This window comes from Nipponia nippon, unplaced genomic scaffold (assembly GCF_047370975.1).
Source record: "Nipponia nippon isolate SJK-2023a ecotype South Korea unplaced genomic scaffold, ASM4737097v1 scaffold_6, whole genome shotgun sequence".
In the NCBI taxonomy this organism is placed as follows: Eukaryota; Metazoa; Chordata; class Aves; order Pelecaniformes; family Threskiornithidae; genus Nipponia; species Nipponia nippon.
Window position 1 is genome coordinate 39,648,287 of NW_028262380.1, and position 23,979 is coordinate 39,672,265.

Consider the following 23,979-nt stretch of genomic DNA (forward strand, 5'->3'; position numbering starts at 1 on the left):
ACAAATAAATATGGTACTCTCTGGAGCACTCTGTTTCTAAAATGGCAAAATCTTTTCTGTTCAGCCAAAAAAAGCTACAAGCCTCCTATACTCTCTCAAGTGGAGCTGCCAACACTGCTTAACAAGTAACTGATGAGGATGAACAAAAACTTTCTTGCACGGTTTCAGACAGGCTCTGTGTGCGTTTTAACCAACAGGTTTCAGAGCCGAAAGAAAGAAGCCGGGCACTTTGCTTTCCCCTCGGGGCTGGGACCTACAGCGGGCTTCATCTTCGTGGAGCCAAGGCTCGGGGCGGGACAAGCCCAGCTCTGCCCGCATCGCCTGTGCCCCTCCGGGGTCCGCAGGGGAGCCTCGGGCCTGCTCGCCTCCCCTTCCCGGCACAGCCGCGGCGCGGGCGGCCCTTTGCCCGCGGTCCGGGGCGATCCGCTCCCCGGGGCGCCAGCGCAGCGCCAGCGGCAGGCGGCGCCGCGGCGGGAGGAGGAGGAGGAGGAGGAGGAAGGCGGCCGCCGGCCCCCCCTCGTCGCGCAGAGGCGCAGGCAGAGGGCGCTTTCGCCATGCGCGGCCCCCGCCGCCGCCGCGCACCCCCCGGCCGCGCTGCCGCTGACAGGCGTCCGGAGAGACCTCCGCGGCGGGCGGAGCGGAGCCCCCCGGCCCGGCCCGGCCCGAGCGGGAGAAGGGAGCTCCCCGGCTGCGAGCGGCCGCTCAGTCCCGCTCTGCCGCTCGCTCGCTCTCCCTCCTTCCTTTCTTTCCCTCCTCCTCCTCCTCCTCCTGTCTGCGCTTTCCACCTCCCCTGCTCCTGAGTGAGCGCAGCCTCGGATGTCCGGTTTCCTGGTGGGTTTTTTACCTGGCAAACTCCGGATAACTTTGGTGAGAATTCGCAGAGCGGCTGGGAAAGTTGGGAACTCCCCTGCAGGCGCCTAGGAGCTGCTGCTACCGCATCTTCTCCATCCCACGGATTTTACTGCCTTGGATATTGCGAGGGGAGGGAGGGGGGAGAGGACAGCGAAAGAAGCGGGGAGAGGAAGAGAAGGAGCCTCATAATTTCGCCTGCATTCCTCCAGCTGCCCCGCGGCCCCGCTCCGCGCCCGCCCTGCCATCTTTGCACAATGCACTTGCTGGAGGTGCTCTCCCTGGGTTGCTGCCTTGCTGCCGGCGCCGTGCTCCTGGGACCCCGGCAGCCGGCCGCCGCCGCCGCCTACGAGTCCGGCCAGGGGTACTACGAGGAGGAGCCCGACGCGGGGGAGGCAAAGGTAAGCCCATGCCCCCGCTGCAGATGCCGGCTCACTTCTCTAGGCATGTGGCTCGGAGTCACTTTGAACGGACCGCTTGGAAATCCCACCGAGGAAAATATTTGGGAGAAGCCTTTTGAAGTGGGGGGTTCTTTAAAAGTGGGGGAAGGATTTCTTTAAGGAGGAAAAAAAAATTGTCTGGGGTTTCGGGGTGCTGGAAGGAAGGTTGCACGGGGAGCAACTGTATTTGCGAAGAAACGCAAAACACCTGATCGGCAGAGGCAGCCCGTGGGCTCTGCTCCGGCGGGGATCGGTCCCGGCCGCGGCCCCGCCGTTTGCAGCGGGGCTGGGGCAGGGCAGCGACCCGCCGGCTTCAGCTGATCCCGGCCCTGGCGCTGGCAGCTGGGGCGCTCCCCGCAGGCGGGTCGCGGGTGGACCCCAGGCTGCTCCCGTACGGACGAAGCTGCGGGGTCCTGCAGCGGGCTGGGACGGGCAGAGCCCGGGAGCGCCGGAGGGAGGGCTGAGAAACGCCCGGAGGAGCAGCTGTGCACGGGAGCGAAGCGGCGAGGGAGGCGTAGGGGAGCGATGACAACAAAACCCGAGACTTTCCATTTGTCGAAAAGTCTCTTGGAGTTATGGGCACTTTGGATGAGTTGCTGCTGCGTGACAGAGTTGACAGGAGGTGTAAGGTGACACTCGAGTCTGAAAATTTTCATTCTGCCCAGGCGCACGGTGAAGGTTGGGCTTAAATTCTCAGATTCCAGTCACAAATACTTTCAATTCTGTGTTCATTTTTGCTTGCATAGGAAGTTTCATAACGTAGAATTCAAGTACCTTTGGTGCTTGTGGTTTTGCAGTTCCCGGTATGCTGATGCATAAAAATGATGCATAGTATGTGGTTGTATAAGCACGTGGCGTTATTAGGAAGACCTTTGATGTCTGAGCTTATAACAACTCTTACCCTCGTCTCATTCTTTTGAAGATTTCTGACATACTTATTGAAAGCAATCACGACCCAGCTCATTCATTATTCACTTCAGCGTGGGGCCAGGGGGAAGTGTGTGGATTAAAAGTTAAGCTGATAGTCTGATTATTATTTTTTTTCCTATTCTGTTTGTTTTACTGAATAGAAGTTTGGGAGATTTTACTGTAACTATATGGGAAGTCAAGTTTTGATAGTGTACAATAGCTGTACTTATTTCAGGTATTCAAACTGTTGTAGACCGTATCTTGTTCACAGAATTCATGCTTTTCAAGTCATTTCTGCATAGAAAAGGTTATTGAGTATACTGTAGCCTCTCTTCAAATATTTTAATTGCAGACGTGCTTACGTTGCAGTGTTCTGAATGCTAGTATGCTATCAGTGATCGTATTGTTTAAACGTTTATCAAGTACTTTTCAAACTTAAGTATTTAAAAATAGGAACATAAAATCAATTCAGCTGGTCGCTTTTATTGCTTAGACTATTTATTAAAAAAATGCTAAACTTAGTGAAGGGTAAAAATACCTCAATGCTTTCCAGCCCATGACTGTCAGTCAGTTATTTACTGGGTGAAACTGGCATTGGAGTGGTAAAGCCTCAGAATAGCTTATGCTGAAAAGGCAGACAGAATCCCAAGTGGAACATGATGCACACTTCGTACACTTAAAGTGCTGAGGCAGAACAGCTGACAGTGAAGGTATTCCCCTAAGTGATGCTGTATGTTCCCATGCACGTGTTGTGGACACTCACTCTGTTTCTTGAAGAAACCCCAAAGTCTTTGGGAGCTGCCACTGTAGTGCATTGTGTAGAAGTGCAAGTGCTCCCTGGAAAAAGGGGAACTGTCAGCAAACCAGAGGAAGAAACATCAAGGGACTGGGAAGTGAGTGGGATAGCATGTGTTAAGCGGTTACGTTAACAGAAAAATGTTTTTGTGCCTCACTGCTGGTGAGTAGTAGAGAGAGAGAATGACTCTGGATTCAAGCAGACTTAGTCATGTTGGAAGTCTTTAGTTGTGAGTTTGTTGCTTTTGCTGGAACAGTTTGAGTGAGTGAGTACTGTGCATATTTGTTCCTGTGATGAGAGTGTTGCGATGAATGTCTGAAGTCATTGTGAAAGGATTAAATAAGTAAACTGTAAGTAATTGTTTCAAGGAAAATATGATCATATTGTCAGTAAAAAGTCATCTGCTTGAACTTTCTTAACTTCAATGAAAAATGTGTCATCACTTGAGTTTGTGTTCATAGATGTTATGCTTTTTTTACTTTTTATTTACTTTCCATACATATGCCATACTGCTGCATATTAAACTGATGCCTAAGTGCAGGTCATACAACCTTTTAGGTCAACTCTTTACACAATATATTTATTTCTCTTTACTCCTATTCTAAGAACTTCAGCTTTAGAAACATTTTATAAAGGCGTGGATGAAGTTGAGGGTCCTCCAACATAGGAGGAAAAGCTGGGCAGAAAATAAGGGTATTGTGTTTTTATGCAGGTGAGTGAGTGTTATGCATTAATCTTGTCCTAGAGATTTGCAGCAACTTGGAAGCGTTACAGGTATAAATAGTAGTAGTTCTTCATACACAGCTCTTGCAAGGGCATGTTCTGCAGCAAGTGGGCAGTGATAAGCTTGTGCAACACTGCCTCTCCCCCCCCCCCCTTTTTTTTTTTTCAGCCTAAGGGTAAAGTTCATTATTTAACAAGCTTACAGAGCCCAGATTAATACTTTTCAGCTGAACTGTCTGCTCAGTGGGATGGGAATGAATCCTGCCGGTAAATCACCTCTTTCAGATTTCCTGCAGCACAGGGGGTTGCCCCGATGAGACGACCCCCTCGCAGCTGCACCCCGCCTCTCCTCGTTGGGGCTGGAGACAGGGCAGCCCCCGGCTCCCTCTCTCCATCTGGGTGGCCTGCTGGGGAGGGCAGCCTGGTATTTCAGTTCTCTCTTTGCTTAAAGTGGGACCGGGGGAATCAGCCCTCCTGCCTCTGGAGTTCCTGCAGTTTGGCAGGGACCCACCGCCCAGCAGGGATGCTCGGAGCAGCTGCAGCAAGGAGAGGGTGAGCGGTTGTGTGACACTGGTGACTTGAAACTTTAGCTCCTTGTACTGTCTGTGAATATTTTAATAACTCTTACAAGGCGTTTAGTCTCTGGCTCTTGTTCTTCAGGTAGTTTTGAATTGGGAACCTGTGGTGAGTATACATTCTCTACCTGGAAGGGCAAAGTATTTAAAATAAATAAATAAAATAATTCTTTATTGTTTGTTTGCTGAAAGTTTCAAAATGAACTGGAGGTATTATGCAGGCGGTTATTGAAATGAAGGTGTGACAGTGGCATGTACCTAGATGGCATTACTGGTAATAGGGTGACAACAGCAGGAGTAGGTTATTCTGGTAACAATAATGGTAGCAGTGGTACGGTAACAATAACTGGAAAGAAGCCACACAGCTGGGAGGGTTTGCCATAGCTGCACCTTCATTTTGTTGCATAGTCAAACCTTTAGGATTATGTGACTATACAGTAGCAATATTGGTCAATTGACCCACGTGGTTTTAAGAGGTTTAAAATTATATACAAATATTCTTGGGTTTGTATTAGAATGGGAATAACAAATGAAAATGTATTTGCCTGTTCTAAAGTGCGTCCCTGAAAGTGGCATTCGGGCCTCTTTAGACAGCAATAACGTACAGAACAGTCTTTGTACTGTGATTCTGTGACTTGCTTTTTGCAATGAAAATAGGTGCGCTTACTTGGATTCCATTTGTCTTGGATGCTATCTCAGCTGAGAGATACCTTTTTATTGTTACTCTTTTAAAATTATTTTAAATCTGGCCTAATCATAAAATGCTGCTAGTTGATGGCTAATGGAGTTTTAATACTGTTAGTGTGGGAGTGGGAGGAAAAGCAGTGCGTCAGTTCCTGGGGTTTCCTCCTGTCACTGTATCTTGATGGTGTAATCTCAAACCCATCAGTTTTATGGCCACCTCTCAGTTTATGAAGAGTGCCTTACTCTGCGTTGTGATGTTACACGCGCTGGTGAGAGATGAGGCTAGGTTTTCTGCTCTGAAAACAAGCATAAACCTCACTCACAGTACTCAAGCAGTGCTAAATTTAGTGGATAGGGAGAATGTTATTTTTTTCTGCTGTTGCTGTTTTGTCTGCTGCAGCTTTCCTTTTCGTGTGAGTGTAGCCACTCTCTTTCTTCAGACGCAAACACGCACACACACAAAGATGCTGTCTTTTTTTAGAAGCACGATTTGTATCTGATACAATGGGATGAACATGAGTAATATAATAGGACCTATTATGAAGACTAAGCAATGCTTCTGCAAACAATTATTAAACCTTGGGCTAGCCTTTTGTGTGAGTAGAGAACAATACTAAGCTCTGAGAGCTCATGGCACTTTCTAGTTCTTGGTGTAGGTATGTGCATTCCTGGGTATCTTGTGTAAGCACACGTGTGTCCGTGAGGGATTTCACGGGATTGGTGCTGACAAATAACTGCACTTCTGAAGGTTCTGAGAAAGCTTTGGGGATCACTTTAACTAACTTCAGTGTTTGGAGGCTTACAGAAACATCCCCTCAAAAATATTATTTTTATGCTCACTTAGGTTCAGTGTGTGTTTAAACTCTTGCATGTTCTTCAAGGGTGTGTGTCTGCTTATTTTAGTAAAAATAAACCAGGACTTGTTATTCAGGCTGTTGTAGCTAAGGGTGATGGTAATAATCCTCTCCCACTAATACCCTGCACCCAGGATAGGAAGTCTGTCTAGAACCTCGTGTTCAGCTCCTGCTTTTTTGAATGTGGTTAGTGATTCATTAAAACAAAACGCTTGGAACAAAGGGAATCCAACTGAAGTCAGACTGGTATCCTATCAAGTTTAATATCCTTGTTTAATGTAAAAAATGTGCTACAGCTGTTTGTAGAATGAATTATAAGGCATTCCAAGCAAGGCTGTTATTTGAAAAGCTTTTTCGAAGTCTAAGTTGCTTCTTAAGAGTTTTATGTTTGGCAGGATGTTGAATTTGGTTTAGTGAGTAGGATAGGTATGATGATTGTTTTCATTATCTGTTATAAATGTTGAATACTTTTTGGTTTTTTAATTCCACCTAGCTTCTAACCTGAGTGATACATAATACCAAGTTCCCCTCCATGTATATGTGTATCTGCTTCAAAAGCACTAATGGCTGCATAAATTGCAACAGAATTTTAATTTAAAACATTGATAGCTTAGGGGGACCATGGGGGATTGTTTGTTGAATTCCTATTGTATATGATTTTGTCAACTTGTTTTCCTTGTTTTGTGTGTATCTGTCAACAGAAGTTTTTCTGATGACTTAATATTTATGTGTTGCTGTATTTTTTTCCCCTCTTTGTTGCATTTCAGATTTTAGTTAGGAAATAGCTAAACTGTAGTCATTTATTCTTCTGCTCTTCCATTGTAACTATTGTAAATCAATCCCTCTAGCTCTTTAGTCATTATTTTTTTTTCTTTTGACATTTCCTGACTTGTCTAAGATGGCTATACTCCTTACAAATATTTAGAGACTGCAATTGCCAGTCAAGAGAGTGAATGTTTGGTAAGATGCTCCTATTTAGCAAAGTAACCAAGAGTAATGCTGTTCTTTAGGGGAGGAGGAGAAAACAGCAAAAACACCACCTGACAGCTGAAGGAAAAACGTTGTAGTAGTTGGTATATTTTGGCTATATTATAGTTTTTGTTGAGTATGGGTGAATGTGTTATCTTCCTAGATTTAGTTACTGAGGCAATACATCTTCTGCAAGAATTTTTTGGGATCCTGATTGTGGTTAACTTCGATGGAAAATGATTGCTTGGAGAAGTTAATGACATTACTTACCTGATACTGCTGTCACCCTGAACCCTGTAGTACTCCATACTGTTCACGTAATGGCTTCTCCTAGTCGGTGACAATTTCCAAATAGCCTGACCTCAAGGATGCAGCTTAAAAACTGTTGCAGGTGTTTCACATCCTGTTCCTCGCTGAAGAGCAGGGCTTTTTATCCTGGACAAGCGAAAATACTGGCAAAGAATCTGACAATTCTTGGAAGACACCAGAAGGCTGCTGGGGAGCAGGGGACACGGGTGTTTCTCTCTGGTATCACTGGTGTGGCATCCCCTGTGTTACTCCTACCGGCTTGTGGCAGCGTTGTGGAATAAGTAATTTCAGGAATCAGTACCATCTAGAGCAAAACCATTTATGCTACAAAATGGTTTAATTCTTTGACTTTCCTTATCCAAGAATTGTGCTCTGTTGAGAGAGAGGAGAGGGGAATTCAGTGGAAGGGGTTGCTTCTGAGAACAGCCGCAGCTTTTGTTATTTCCTCTTTTTTTTTTTTCCCAAAGACGATCCATAGCAACCCCCCAAATCCCTACGTGCGTGTGTGAAAATTTCCAGGACTTGTAAAGGTTGTCAGAAACAGTAGATATCCTACTAGAGATCATTCAGAAGAAGCAAAACCACTCTAGCTGTCCTTCAACTTTCTCCGACGGAAGAATTCAGCAGACCAACTGTATTTGTGGTGGACGGCTCCAGCTGTCTAGAATGCACTTGCTGCACAATATTTAGAGCCAACAGAAAAACTGTCCAAGTGAAGCTTCACACATTAGCTGCTGTCTACTTACTCATGTTTGTGTAGACAATGAAACATTTGGGGTTTGTTTGTTTGTTTCATGGGTGTTTTTGTTTTCAAATTGGCCAGGAGAGATGCAGCTGGTAAGTAACCTCAGCGGTCTACTCAAACAACAGTCTCGTTAGAGAAACAGAAGGCAGCAAGTGTAGAGGTTGAGGTATTTATTACTTCCAGGTCAAACGTTAATTTTGGTAGGGCTGTATTATAATTCTGATTCAAGTAACAGCCATTCACCCCTTTCCAAATAGGTGGCTAATGTTCATTGTCCTGCAAGTATGGGATCCATATACACTATAGGATCCATATACACAATCACGTGAAGAAAAGCTGGTAGTTGTTGTTTGAGGTGTGATGTCCGCAGATGGTGGGATCCATGTTCCTACTCTGCCGACTGGAATCCCAATCTTATGGGATTATTGCTGAGGAAGCAGTGCGAGGGCGACGTGCACAAGGTCCCTTCTCTGGGCCCCCTGTGACCCAGAGCAGGCCCAAATGGACACTGCTGTGAACCTGTTCTCCTGCTCATGGAGCTCATAAGCACCAAGACTGGGATGTGTGGACTCGGATTTACACTTAGCTGCACTTGAAAGTGCTTGAACAAAGTTGAGCTCCAGGAGCTGTCCATGTAGGTGGTCTCACTTTGTGCTATATGCATGTTAAAGAAACTTTATATGGAGAAAGAAAAAAAAAATCCGAAGAGTTTAAAACATAAGGAAAGCCTGAGAAGTGAAGAAAATTCTAAGGAAAAAGTTGCTTGAACAGCTTTGGTTTTGTTTGTTCCTTAAGAAAAAAAGGGAGAGCATTTCTTGCCACAAGTCTTCGATGTCATTTTGAGATGTTTAAAAAAAAAAAAAAAAAAATCTGTTTCCTTTGAAAATGTTGCCTTTGGAGTTCTGAGAATTCACCACAGTCTTGACCTGTCATTCTTCCTGACTAACAACTGCTAAGTATTGTAAACTATGCAACAGCTTTGTGGCTGCTGTGAACTGGAGACTAGGAGGACACCATGAAAGTAGGTTTCACTGGAAGTCAAAGAAAAGGTTTGTATTTTGTACCCCTAAAAGGGTCATTCATTATTTGGTGTACTGCTGAGGATAAAATCTCTGCTTGTTTGCGCGCTCGCTATTTCTTAGAGCACACCGCTCCTGCTATTTCTTCTTAGAAATAACGCAGAAAAGGAAAATTACATAACTTCAGTCATTCCAGTTATATGTATTTGTAACTGGCCACAGATACACTTGACAAACTTATGTTGCCTGTAAATGTAATAGTACCAAGACTCTTGATAGAAATTGTACGTATCATTTTTATAGAACCACTATTTATGGTTAGATTAGCAGTGTAATTAACTGTCTAAGGAAACTAAGAAAGAAACTTGTGGGGTAGCGCCTTATTGACGTTTGTCCCTTGCCTAGAGGCAGATGTTTCCCAGTTAAAACGGAGCCTACAACTTCCTCTTCACCCCACCCGCTCCCCAGCAAATCTTGCGTAACAGGCAGAGTGCTGCTGTGGTACAAACATGATCATTTACTTCGTTTCATTTTATTCATGTATGTCAAGATACTCATGTTAAGATTTCCATATCGCTTTGCTGTAAGGATTTTTTTAAACATTTTATTTCCTTTATATCATGAATATTGAAATATTCTGTGATTTGGAGGAAATAAGACAATCTTGTTAATAATCATCAGGCTTGCACAGTTGAATCACAGTAGATTCAGTAAACATGGAGAAGTGGTTTTTTTCCAGGAAGGAAGATAGCAATGGACAATTGTCTTTCCAGTTGAGTGTGTTTCTGCGTGGCTAGAGAAGAGCAAAATGTTGGTTCATTTAAAAATACCAAGAACCCTGTTGTGCAGGCCATAGGGCATAGCTTTCAGGAGAACATTAACAGCTGCTAAATATCCCACTGACATGACTGAACATGGTGGGTATTGACCTGTCGCCTTTGTAAAGTTTCATGGCCTTTCACGGAGGTTTCATCTAAACTGCCAGGCAGCAGAAGCCACGAGGTTAGGCTCCAAATCAGATTCTCCGAGGGTCTCCTAGCTTGCTTGCTGGAGGGTTAGTGATGCTGAGTTTGTGCCTTCTGCCTTGTGTTCCCAGCGGCACCCTGAGACATGAGAATGTACTTTTTTTGAACACACAGTTTGGAAAGGCCTGAGCTCTTGTGGCTCAGCAGAGCCCAGCAGCTGGGCAGCTCCCGGCTGTCCCACTGCAATTTCTTTCGCCTGCCAGGAGTGCCATGTTAATAGTACTGGGCACTCTTAGGAGGGGATTCACGGCGTCTGTGCTGAGGAGGGCGGGTCTGATGAACAGTCTGGACTCAGACTGAGATCAGGCTGCCTTAGAGTGGCAAATTGGTTGATGAAGGGCTGTCCCTGCAGTTATGGTTCCCTCCAAGATTGTGGCACTCAAGTCAGAGTAAACGCAGCCTGTACAACTAAAAGGTGTGGAACGTGATGTGTGAAAAAATGCTTTTCTTTTTCTTACCCAAGAAGACCTGCCTATTTCTTCCTGATCATCAACTGTGAAAATGATGATCTTTACTATTAATGAGAACTCTGCTGCTTTTTTTCTCTAGGCGGCTGGGCCAGCAGGTGATCAAATCACTAAAAACAAATGAAAGGAGTAAAGACCTGTAGAGAAGTTCTGAGTACTTTGCGAAATATCTGTGGACAGGCTGATAAGGCAGTAAAGGCACATTGAACTGTGGTCTTGGAGTAGGAAGTAGGGAAAGGAGCAGTGAAGAATTTTCAGAAGGCAGGACCATGCTTCAAAGGAAGGAAGAATTAGGCTGTTCTGTTGCATCAGGTAGAACTAAAGAGTTAGACAAACTGTAAACTGAACAGTCGTTACTAATCTGGATTAAAAGCATAAAAAGGGTCTTTGTAGTAATGAAACTCTTTGAATATCTTAGCTAACAGTTTCAGAAAATTAATGAAATTTTCAAATCCTCATCTCTTATGACGGATGATCTGCATTTTTCTCTTGAGCCTGTAAGTTGCTGCTTTACTCCATGATTAGTTGGTTTATGGTATTTATTTTGAGTATTGAAATCACATAAGAGTAGAAGAATGGCTGTACCTGGTCAGACAAAATGCCTGGTTAGCCCTATATGCCATTTTCAACAGTATCCAACAAGGGCGATCTTGTTGGACAGCCCCTGCTGCACAGCCACTAAACATGCACAGTGTGCCCCACTGATGTGGCAGAGGATGACTTGGGATGTTGGAAACCTCATGCACAGCACATGATGAGGAGCAATCCATCGCACCTTCCCCCTCACACCTCCTCCCCAGTTCCTTCCAGGTGAAGGCTGCCCTTTGGCCATAGGCATGTCTCTTCCTGCAAGAAGACAATACCCCCAAAAGTTTCTTTTTTTTTTTTTTTTTTAATCCTCTGTCTTGTGAGCTGCCCTGCTTGATTCTCCTGTGGGGGGCTTGCGCAACATCCAGCTGATTTTCCCCATACCTTCCCATGGAAACAGCTTGGGAGATTTGTACTCTGCTTGCTTTGTTTCTTCACCTTTGCATCCCACAGGCCATGTTCAGAAGAAGCCCTGAAACCCTGGTGTGTGACCGTGTATGTGCCACTCGTTCCTTGGCCAGGTGGGGACTTCAGCTAGAAAACCCAACAGCAGGCATAGGATGTTCACAGGGTCCCCAGGCTCATCGTGTTTTCTGTAGTGAAAGGGCAACCATGGCAACATGCACCTGGCTACAGCCACTATTCTGGCGTTTCCAGTACCTCTTAGTTTTTTTGGCTGGATGAATTCTTCTCTTTTTATTTATGCCCTCACCATCCGAGGCCCTGCCAAATTACAGGATCTACTTGACAACCTCCTTCTGAGCAAAGAAATGGAAAGTGTCATTACATGCTTACAGGCTGTTGGCAGCAGGGCAGCTTGTGGACTTCCTTGCCTTAAATGATGGGGGGGGGGGGGGGGGGATTACTTTGTTTTCTTTTATTTAATAGCTTTCAGTTGACTTTTCTCCTATGTGTTATCCAAGTGCTTATTGAGCCCACAGAGGCTTTTGACATCAACACCTTTCTGTATCAAGAAGTTTGGCTTTGAGTGGATGTTCTATTTAATATATACAATAGTAAACTTAAAAAAACCAAACAAGCCGCAAAACTGAAAGAACCATTCCTTTTGTTTGTCTTGAGCCTGATACCTGTTAATTATGTATGAAACTTCCCCAGTCCTTGTCCTGGACAAGGCAGGGAACAATTCTGTCCATGCCATTTGTGGTTTTATTGAGTCCTCCTCTCCATTGTTCTTTCTCACTTATGTAACCTGTTTTTTGTAATGAAGCTGTTCCTTACCTTTGATCATCTGACTTCATTCCTTTCTTAATTCTCTTTAAGACTGCAGAACAAAGAGAGGGGAGAGCCAGGAGTGCAGACAGGATTGCGGATGTGGGACACCATAGATGTGTGTAGGGACACAATGATGTTTTGTTCTCTTTCCTAATAATTCCACTTATTTTAAAAGTGTGTCTTGATTGGAGAGTATTTTGTAACATGTCAGATGTGAGTATGATTAAAATGCCTCTTTTAAAGAACTGCCTGTATTTATACTGAAGAACTGGATGGGGGAAGGTATTCCATAGTTATTACTACTTCCTCAAAATTCACATAAAAGCTGTTCTTAAGGGCCTGTTGCAAGATGATGTATGATTATTTAACCTACGTGTTCATTATGCTTTGAATGTTTTTTTCTGTCTGCCACATGTGCACAGGGAGAGATTTAATGGGACTAGCTATCTTCTGAGTTATACACCATGAGCTGTAAATTTAATGTCCTTAAAAAAAAAAAAAAATCATTAAGAAATGAGATGTGCTCGCAAAGTAACCTGTGAAATATGCTAGCAATCTTGTAAAGGTTGTTTATACCTGTTAGTGATAAGAAGTTTCTGTTGGGTAAGATTTGTGAGAGCTTGGTTATGTGTGCTAACTAGGTGCATATGACTAAGCAAATTTTTCAGGAACCTACCCAAGCTTGCAAATTTTTAGATACGTGTCAAGCCTAACCTAAATCATAAGAATAATATAAGAAATACCCCACTGGGGCAGACTAATGGTCTGCCTCGACAAGTGTTGGGCCCCTGTCAGTCTCAGCAGCACATACTGTTCTGCTTGGGGAGAGCATTCGGGCTTAGTTGCTTTCTGCAGTTCACTCCCCTCATACCCTCCTAGCATCCACAGTGGTAAGACTGAGGATATTGGAGGACATGCCCCTGCCTCTTCCCTTCAGTATCTGTTTATGGGCCTCTTGTTCATGGATTTGTCTAGTTTTATATTGAAGACACCATGAGCCGTAGTAGATCCTGAGCTACTTCATGCCAGGATGGTGCCAGCTCAGGTGCAGTGGAGCTTCTCTGATTTTGGTGACCTGCAATATCTGTAAAGACTTATTCTACAGTTAATATTCTCTATGTCTCTCTTTGATTCTTGTGTGTTACACGGGCATAAAAGTTATTTTCAGCACTTAGAAAATAAAATTTGCTGTTTATTTTGGTATCTGGGATATATGTCCTGAAGTTTTCTAAGACCAAACTAAAGGAGAAATATAACTGTTATTTAATTCTTTCATACTCTATTTGAATTAAATATAAATGCATTTTCTATTTTGGCCAGTCACAGGGACTGGATCCACTATCAGCTTCTCCCCCACTCCCCTGGGGGTTTTTTTGTTTGTTTTCTTGTGTTTTGTTTTTTTTTTTTTTAAGAGGTTACTTTTATTTTCCCCTTTAGACCTTTGTTACATGCATGGTGTCTTTTCAATTGATTTCTGCCTGTGGTTTTGACAGCTTTGGGCAGTCCTGACCTCCAGGTCAGGATCAAAATCTGTAGCTCTTTTGAGCTGCTTATGGTGCCTGGAACCCTTGTTATGGATTTGTCTGTGGGGAATTCTGTGTTCCAAATGCCACTTGGTGAACACAACTGCAGTGCCCTAAGTAGAGGGGTAAAGCAGATCCTGTCTTGGTCCTGATGCCCTACTCCATAGACAGGTGTGGGAAGAGTTGCAGGATTATTTAGAGGAAGGTGGTGGAGTTGGGTCCTAAACAGTTGGGTCCAAAATTTCCCTTAACTCCCTTTTCTCCTCTTCCAGGATGGAGGGAGAAGATAAGGGAATTAAGGGAAACTCTTCAGCTAAGGATTATATAAAGTGAGCTTTAGCAGGCATCCAATGTTACCTCCTTAGAAACCTGTCTTTACCCAAAGAAAATTAAGTCCTCTAGAGTATTTTTTTTTTTCCTTGCATTCATTGTTCCTTCTTTGTGTTGTTGGGACATCTTTCTTCTCCCTCACTAGGTAAGTACCATGTGCTGCTCTGAGGATTTTGTGCATCTTGCTAAGGGTCCCCCTGAGGCATATATGTTTAGAGCCTTATGATTATCTTAGAGATATTATCTAACAAGTAATATATTTAATAAAATCGAAGTTGTTCTGGATAATCTTCAAATTTTTCTTCTAACTATTTGTTCCACATTTGTGCAAACCTATTGAATTTTGCTGCTATTCTGCATGTTCTCTATTACAACTGTGAAAACTGTATTTAGCCTTGATTTTATTCTCTTTCGTTCCATAAATAACATGCACAATGAATTCCTCAATATCTGTTACATTCTTTATCATACAGCCCCTAATTTACAGACTGTTTCACACATGCTTTTGTAAAGACTTACATTTTTATAATCACTGTGTATTTTTTAACTTTTCAACTGCCTTATGAGGAAGCTATTAAAAAGAAAGCCTCTTCTGAGCCAGAGCAAGGTGTGTTCATTAGCTAATTAGTTTCCTTAGAATGAGAATTTCCCTTTTGCTTTGAGTTACAGTGCAGTGTTGAGAGTTTTAAAGTAAATGAGAAGTCTTACTAAGATGTGGAATTAATTGCTTATCTTATCATAAAACTTGCACTGATAGCTGAGTAGCAATCTTGAAAGAAAAATGGAATTAATAAACATTCATTTTGGTAATCATTAAAGTGGCTGCATTGCAGGCAGAACTACTCTTATCCACTGCTTGCCAATTATTTTCCAATGTCCTTTCATAAAATCAGAATTATTTTGCAACCGGTGTCCTGATACTCTGAAATGGAAATACTTAACTGGACTGCAAAATTGGCTTCAAAGTCTTGTAGGAAATTGAAGGAAACCAAACAAACAAGAAAACCCCACAACCTCTCTAGCTCTACTCAGTGATGATCATAACAGTGTGAGAAATTTCTACCACCCTCTTTGGGGGCATTTTCTTTATTTCATTCTAAACTCTGGCAGAGCTGTACCCGGGAAGGACAAATGATTTTTTTTTTTTTTTAATGTTTTTTGTTACTGAAATTGCAGTGGTTTTACTTAAGAGTTGTCTGCAATAAATTAATTTTCTAGTATAATTACACTGCTGTAAGCAACACTGATCTAAAAGTATAATTGGTTATACCTTTCTGGGTCCAGCCATAGTAGTTGAAGAAGGTAGTGAATACTAGTAACAAGCTACTGCATTGCATCTGAGCTATGGTAAATAAGGCCGTATTTGCAGCATAAATTTGATAGAAGGGGTGCTCCAGCCAGAAGCCTGTCCCTGTTCCCCTAGTTCTTACTCCTCCCTCTACTGGTGTTGGAAAAGCTGGTATGGGGGAGGTAGCGCGGGTACTGCTTTTGGTAGCAGCACAGATTTATGCTGGATTATAATGACTGTGCAACAGTTTACTTATGAGTACTTTTAAAAGTGAAGTAAAACATTTTAGGTAAATCACTTCTAGTGACTGATCTTGCTTTACTATGTAGTGAAATGAATTAGGAGTAGTCATGTACCTGTTGCAGTGATTCTTTTGTGGGTATGTTACCTCTTCGCAAATACATCCTCATGACTGCCAATGTGAATGGTTTATTCCCATAAAAGTGTGTCTTTTTCATTTGACCTTTGCAAGTAATGAGGGTGTTTATGTAGGTCTTATTAAGTAAACCAATTTTGCTTTTTTGAGTAAAATAGAGCTTTTTATTTAACAGCAAAATACCTGTTGAACTTGTTATGGTTTTTTTATATGTGCAAGAGATTACAATATATGGAAGTAAAAGATGAGGGAAAAATTTACAGGGAAGTAAATCTTGTTTTAGTATAACATAATCTGATCTTGACTACATTTTTTTTGTACTTTTTTCCTTATATATATATAAAATTAAAATAAATATTAGTGAAGGACTGGTAATGCTGGGCCAAATTGCTCATTTAACTAGTCAGGTATGCTTCCTGCAGAAGGTGGCCCAGGATCAACTATTAAGCTCCAACTCAGCTTTCTTTGTGATTAGATAATACTGTGGTTGTGTTCTGTGTAGCAAGAGGGTGATCTGGTTAATGACATATTTGTAAACAGGCTAATTACTGCAACAAAATCCATGCAGCTCATGGGCAGCTAAATCTATGCTGACAGTTTGTACGCCCATCCCTTGGTGGGTTATTATTTGCGTTAACGTTGAATGGAGGTAGTTGTCCAAAATGATTTCTATAGAAGTACTGTAATTAAAGTGATTGTGATCCCTATTAAGGTAGACCAGAGCTATACCTGCACAGCAAGTCCTGTTCAGCAGCTTCAGGGAACGTGTACTGATCATTCATTAAACCTTCTTGCATTTTAGCAGAGCAATCTGCCAAAGTCTTTACTGGAAATTCATAAGCTGTAATGCTTATTTGTTGGGAAAATTTTGCTGAAGATGATAAAGTATGCCCCTGAGGCACCTTCCGTTTTTTCTTTCTCTTCTCTATCACTCCAGATCATACTTCCCTGTCAGTTTAAGATGCTACAAATCTTCATTGAGGAGGCTGCGCTATTTTAATGTGGACAAGAAACAGGCATTAGGACAGTTCCCCAGTGGAAAAATCAACCTTCATGTTAAAGTCTGTCAAAACCTTTGAATAAACAGCTAGAAACAAGGTCTTATAAGTGGAAAAATTGGAGCAGTTCCAGCTGAAGTTAACTGCCTAAACCCGTGTAGTTTGATGCCACTAGCCCCAATAGTGTTCCCATCACCCCCTTGCTTGTTTGTCCCCTCCACTGTCCCCTCCCGAGTGCCAGGAGGAGTATGTGGGGATCTGCATGGGGAACTGAGTTGAGAACATGATCTGAATGACAGCTTGCGTGGGGGAAAGGTGTGAGCGTTAAGGAATGCTTGGTTGGATCACTTTTTCAGCCTGGTTTACCTCTTGGCTCCATATATGCTTGTGTCTGCACAGGAGACGAGGACTTGTGGGAGGGCAGGAATAAGCAGTTGGGAGTAGAACGAGCAGAGGTGGGCACTGGGTTTTTTTTGGTGGTAATCTAGGACATTTGTTGATCAATAACTTCAGATCACAGTGGTACTGTTAACTCAGCTGCGAGCACCTATTTTCTTTTCAGTTTGCAATGTCCTATGGAAAAATAGCCTTAGAGCAGAAAACGCCTTGAAGGAGGCAGTAATTCTTTGGAAAACATCAGTGATTATTGGTTGGCTTTACCTCACTTTATCTGCTTAAAGGTTAAGCAACTGAGTCAACTCTTCTCAGTCGCATTCAGTGTTTTCCATATCCTCTTTGCTGAAATTGCTGAGGGATTTTTTTCTTAAGCATATGAAGCTTTTGTCCTCAGACCAAGCTTGAAAGGTTGCTGAAGTACTGAAGCTTTGCTTAAAGTTTAAATCCCGTTGGTTGGTGCCGAGTTATAAATAGCAAGTGGCTGAAGGGGAAGGTGAAAGGGATAAAAAAAAAGTAGCAGCAGGGAAAAGATGGGAATGGCTGTCCAATTATTCCTACAGCTTCAGCAACATGTAGCCAGAAACTAAGGTTAATAAGAACACTATATAACATATTCTATGCTGAGGGTGTCTAAAGTATATTTGAATTTTTTTTTAAATAAACTGTGTATTAGATCAATGGATCTGATACCTAACACCAGCTGTTGTCTTGATTCCTGTTCAGTGCTAATACAATGGAATTAAAGGAGAGATAATTTTAGTATGGAATTTCCTGAGGTCATATAGTTTTATTTTAATGTATTGTTCTGTATCCGGATGCTGTTGCTTAATTTAGGTCTAGAATATAATGCTGTTTCCACCCTTATGTGTATAGACACACAAAATGTGTCTATATCTATATATACACATAGATCCTTTAAAATATGTATTATTATTTTCAAGATATTTAATGTGTACTTAAAACTGTCAGCTAACAATTCTGCTATAGCTGAAGTAAAATTACTCAAATTTTTTCCATTAAATAATCTCTTCTAATTTTATGGTTTGGTTTCCAGTAGGTCAGTTACAGTTTAGAAAATACAGAATCATGGGGAAAACAAATTTAAAATGGAAATAGAGTCTTAAAAATAGATATTTATTTCAATTTTTAAAATTTTTTTAACTGCCTATTTTTGCACAATGCCTAAAACTTTCTTACCAACTCTGATAAATGTGGAGGTGAGACTCTAGCTGCAGACTAATAATCTGTTTTTCAGGAGCTGGTTATTATACTTGTTACAGTTTTGATGAGAATGTCATACCTAGGTGTATGTTAAGACTCTAGGATATTCGCTTCCAATGTTTATTAATACTTTATAGACGTCAAGGTTTTAAGTTTGTGTACTCATACATAAGTATACTATTGAAATCTAGTATAGTAAAGTGCAGCGAATGTGCGTTATCAGGAGGAGAACTGCTTTTATTTGGAAGAAACATATTTTCAAGCCAAAATCGTGTCTTCATTTAGAGAAGCTTTTCTAATAGTTAGCTGCCTGACTTGCTGTACAGTCAAAGCACAGTGTCCAATCTAGCTGATGTGGATGAATAGTAGGCTGAGTTGAGCTAACTTTGGCTACTCTCACTTAAAATATTGTACTGCATTGTATATTACTTCATAGTATAAAAATTGATGATATGCACGAGACAGAAATAATTGACTTAATAATTTTCCTTTTATTAATCTGATATCTTTAAGTAGTTTTACAGGTCTTTATTCCCTGATCTGCACAGACTGAAGTGCATGCATGATTATAACTTGTTCCATAGTTTGTTCCATAACTAAATGTGACTGTTCATGAATGTATCTTTAGATACACTCTGGGATCTTTGTGGCAGTGCCGATGAATCAGCTGCCTATGCTTTGCTAACTCAGATGCCAAAGTTGGGGTCTCCTTCACTCCTCCTACCCGCTTGCTTCATCTTCATCCTTCTTTAATAAATGTTTTATTCTGAGTGGAGAAGTGAGACCTGAGTCACCTCTCACACTTACCCATTTAATCTGACTCAGAAGTGTTTCACAGTTACCTTATTCTTTTCCCATATTTGCCTCAAACTGTGAAGTGTAACATATTGCATCTGTCTGCTTTAAATGAAAAAAGATGCTTTTAGTAGACAATGATTACAAAAAAAACCCAAGTGATTTGTACTTGAAGTGCAGTTCTCTTCCTCAGTGCTCGCAAGTGGTAGTTTCATGGAAAATATGACAAATGAGGAACACTGAATGCAACTCCCTGTATTCTCCATTCATGTTTTTAGGGCAAAAGGCTGTTTAACTTCATTAGAATGGAAAGTGGAAATGAATCAATTAAAACCCTTACTTCAAATCCAGTGGAGTGCCTTGATTTTTCAGCATGATAATCCTGACCCGGTAAGGCCTCATATTTATGATTGGCAATGAGCATTGGCAGAAACAAAGCATTAGAGAAAATGTCTTCTTGAAAGCCTGCAAACCTTAACTTAAAGAATAGTTCAACTGCCATACCATGCTATTTTGAATGGCCTTAGTCATAAATTACAGTAGTGTTTTATATGGCCTATAAAATGACAACCTATAAAGATAGGGAGAGCAATAAACAAACATATATTACTGTCGCAGAAGTACTTCCTATGTCGCTGTTATTTGCTGCATCACATACAAAGACTTTTTTCAGCCTGCTGTAGTAAAATGCTGGCAGTCCCAAATGTGAAAAACCATGAGTCCAGCAAAGCAAAATAATGAGACTTTAAACTCACGATACTTGAAACAAAACTGTGATTTGCCTTCTAGTATTTAAGATTGAGTATACTTGTTACATAGAAAGAAAACTAAATAATGGGAAGTAGTACTAGAAGAAAGATTTAAGAGCCATAGTAAATACATTTCTCTGTGATCCTTCATTAGAGTGTTGCTACTGAGAAAGGATTGTAAGAACCTCATACATGTAGAAGGGAACAACAGTGAGTTGCAACAGAGATGTACCCTCCTCCCCTCTTCTGCGTGTGGCACTAGTAAGACACGTACTGAGCTACTGTCTCAAATTTTGATGTCTACAGGTGAACCTGCACTGAAAAAATTGGGTTGGGGGAAAGAGAAGCATAACAATAAAAAGAGAGAGAGGAAAGTAACTTCTAGTGAGAGTCTTAAAGAATTGGAGATCAAAAGATGACTGGGAAAAGCATGTAAAAATCTTTGGAAAAGAGAAAATGTAACGTGGCAAAAGGCATAGCAGAAATTAAAAACTGAAGTCGGAGCTTCTCCCCCCCCCACCCACCCCTTCTGAACTGTGCGAGTGACTAATCTTTGGAATAAACTGTCAAGGAAGATGGTGACTTTAGCATCTATCCTGATCGTCAAGTCTAGATGCTCTCAGGCAGGAGCCTTTATGTTTCTAAGACATTTGATTCGGTGCTAAGATACATAGATGAAAATGGCCATTGCATGCAGGAGATTGGAGTAGATGATCTTCCTTTGGTGTACCTGACCGTCAAAGCAGCATAACTTTGTACAGGCCCATTTAGTATGGCATGCCCAAATCCTCTTCAGTCTGACTACAATTACAAAAAAAAACCAAACACCCAACATTAGAAATACCATGCTGAAGTCCATCTGGGTTAGTATTTCATCTGATTGTGTTGTGAATACTGAAGGACTGCATTTGAAGTGGAGAGATGCTTTTTTCCAGTTTTATCCTTTGGCTTCCATCAGGCAGCAGACTGGGGCTGAGCCAGGGTAACTCTAGCCCTCCAGTTATATAGTCACCCACCCCAGTTTTGCCTAATTCCTTTGTTATGGCAGTTTATAGCTCTGGCCTCCACAGTCTTCCACGGCAATGAGTTTGAGTTGCACCATGTAATCGAGTCTTGATGGGGAGGTGGAACTCTCCTTCTCCCCTCCTGCCCCTTTTCTTTAGTTTAAACCTGTTATTTGATTGTTTCTTTAGATTTCAACCAGTTCTTGTTTTGTAAGAAATAGCGTAAAATAATTTGGGTATTACCATTCATAATTTTCCATTTATTTTACAGCTCTCATACAGAAACAGTTTGGCATTGTGGGTTGTTCTTCTTGTCTTTGACTGTCTGCTTGTCAGACCCTCTTTTCATTTTGAGGTGGGGTGATCTGATTTAGTGCATGATGTGAGAGGACATGGGGAATTGGAATTAATGAGGTATAATCATACAAGACCAAAATGTAGTTATTTCCTGTCAAATCAGCTGATAATAGCAGTCTGTTTTATTCAAGTGGAATATCCAAACATGACTTCATCCTGAGACATGCTTATCAGTAACGTATGGGTATCTCTTGTAATTGTAATGGCTATATATCTCACCACGTGATCAGAGATTGTGTGCTGCCTCTTACACGTCCTTCATGTCCTTACTTGTCCTCTTACAAGCACGTGTCACTTTTATGTGAGTGGATATTCGTCCATCATACATCAGTAAACTAGAGCAGGTATCCTCATGGCATGCCCATTTCTAGTTAAGTGAAGAGGGAAGAACTGTGATCTTTCCATAAACATTATGACAGGGAGCAAGCTGTGTGAATAAAGCATGCAGACCCAGCTTGCCCTTATTTATATCTAGAAGTATCTGGAAAAAGTGGACAGGAGGGAGGAAGCTGTAGCTACGTGCAGAAGGAATTATTCTAGTGAGCCAAATCCAGTCAGTAATTTTGGGCACCTCAGTCCAAATGACCTTTCTAGCTTTGGAAGAAGTATTACATTTTTTAGAGGTTTTTTTTGTCATTGCAGTGTTTTGTATAGAAGCATATGTCAAAGTTTTTGAATTGTGATTGCCTCCAGGAGTTTTAAGTAAAACAGTAAAAGCTCTGTTTGAAGACAAAAATGAGATTTGGCAACATTGCTAACAGAAAAAAAAAAAAAAAGCTTTCAAGTAGTGTATTTAGGCAACAAAGATAATTTCTTTTATAATTAAATATAAACACACCACTTTTCCTAAACGAAGCATGCTAAACGACCTGGAACACACTTTGCACATCAAAAATATGTGACTGTTCTGATTTGTTAAGGAGTTTAAAAATCATAAACTAAAGAAGTTAAATCTATAAATCTAAGAGTTATTTTGGCTTATGTTCTTTTATTTACTCAGTTGTATATCCGAAATAAATGTATTAAGTCAGTAGTTACTCTGGGCTTGCACTAATATGAAAACAGAATTGGATCCGTATTTTTGTCCTAATCTGCCGATTTACGTGCAGATCCACATGTAGAAAGAAACAAAATATGTAGCCGACATCCCCAGTACAAATCTCAAGCCTTTACTCTTGGTTATACTTTTGGGTAAAAGACCAAGGGTCTGATCTTTCAGTGGCAACAAAGGGGGGAAAAAGAGCAACAAGCTGCTAAGGGCCAGATCCTGTGAGCCAGCATGGCTGCACTCAGGATATCCATACCTAACCTCGAGGCACTGAGAGCCTGCGTAGCAACCTAGTGCAAAGCAAGACAGCATGCTGAATCGGGCACCTGGTAAGACTTGCTGGATGGTTTTGAACTTTTCATAGAAACTTTGCTGGAATAATGGATCCCCATTCCCTAGACAAGCATTCAAGACACCAAACCATACATAGAAAGTGGTCACTGTCCCCCTCCACTAGGTGTGTTTTTTAGATGGAAGCACCTGTTGCACCTTGCTCAAAACTCAAGCTTGTCAGGCTGTGTGAAATGCCTTCAGAGTGTGCCAGCATAATCAGCTTCCTGGGGAGACTCCCCTTGGAGACCCTCCTTCATGAGTCCCAAATAACTGTACGTGTGCAATGGGTGCTAGGACACACTACTTTTTTAAACTGGTAAGCAAGCATAGTTAAGTATGGTGAAATGTCATAGTTGAGGGTACTGAGCATGGCTAGGCAGAACACGCAACTTCAGCTTATTTTGTCATCCAGCTAAATGTAGCCAGAGCGAGTGCTGCTTTGTGTGGCATGTGGTAACAGTATGTTAGATACATCTTCGGTGTACATCATATATTTCCTATTATAGGTCATAAAAAAACCTATTAGAATGGATTTTTATTTTTTGTCTTCTGAGAAGCACAAAGACAGTATAGGTGGGTGCAGGGTGACGGTCAGCCTTAAGCCCCTGTAACGTTGAGTGCTATGAAGCGGCTTGCTGAGTAAATTAGAGCTGCTCTGAAATTTCAGGCCACAATAGCTGTGGCATGGAAGTTCTGCTGTGGGCATTTGTCCTTCTTTTTTCATTCCTTCGCTAAGAGGCTCTACTTGGAAAACCTGTAGCACTTCATATAAAACACTTCTGCTCAAGAAAATGCTCCTTTCAGCCATTGAGTCCTCTTCCCAGCCTGTGAATGCGGCTGAAGTGTCACGTACAGAGGGCAGACCAGGTAAGACTAATTCCCTGTTTGGGAAGCAGTGAGCACCAGCCAGGGACTTGAAGTACATAAAAAGCTAGTCTTGGAGGAGAAGTCATGGGCATGTTAGCGAGGGTTGCTCTAATTCTCTTCTTGTGTAGGGAAAAAAAAACCCCACAAACCCCAAAACTGATTCTGCCTTGTTCAATGTGTGAGTTTATCTATGTGTATATGTAAAGCCATATTATTTGCCACAGAAAGTGAAGACCCACAGAAACTGTTTTTATTTTTCTTCTGTAATTTTCAACAACCAGCAGGTTGGTTAAGGATCATAGTGGGAAGGGAGGATTAGAAAGAGTTACAGTCTTGAATTTGTCAGAAGATGCTGTGCTTGAACCCCTGCTTAAGATAACTAATGGGGTATTTCTAGGCATGCAGCTGGGGCAGGATGGATCTCTGGGAAAGCCTGTGTGAAGTTTCTTGGAAGGATTTTATTCCTGCTTAGTTCTGTGTTGCAACAGCCACTTCAGTGTTAGTGCACT

The 23,979-nt window shown here is 41.8% G+C and overlaps 1 protein-coding gene across 1 annotated transcript in view; it reads left to right on the forward strand.

Moving 5' to 3' along the window:
* The first annotated feature begins 548 nt into the window (after positions 1-548).
* Positions 549-23,979, forward strand: part of VEGFC (vascular endothelial growth factor C) — an 80,726-nt gene continuing 57,295 nt past the window's right edge. Inside the window, exon 1 of the mRNA XM_009474809.2 lies at positions 549-1,250. Coding sequence (XP_009473084.1) covers positions 1,107-1,250 — 144 coding nt within the window. The 5' untranslated portion in view covers positions 549-1,106. The remainder of the gene's footprint in view (positions 1,251-23,979) is intronic.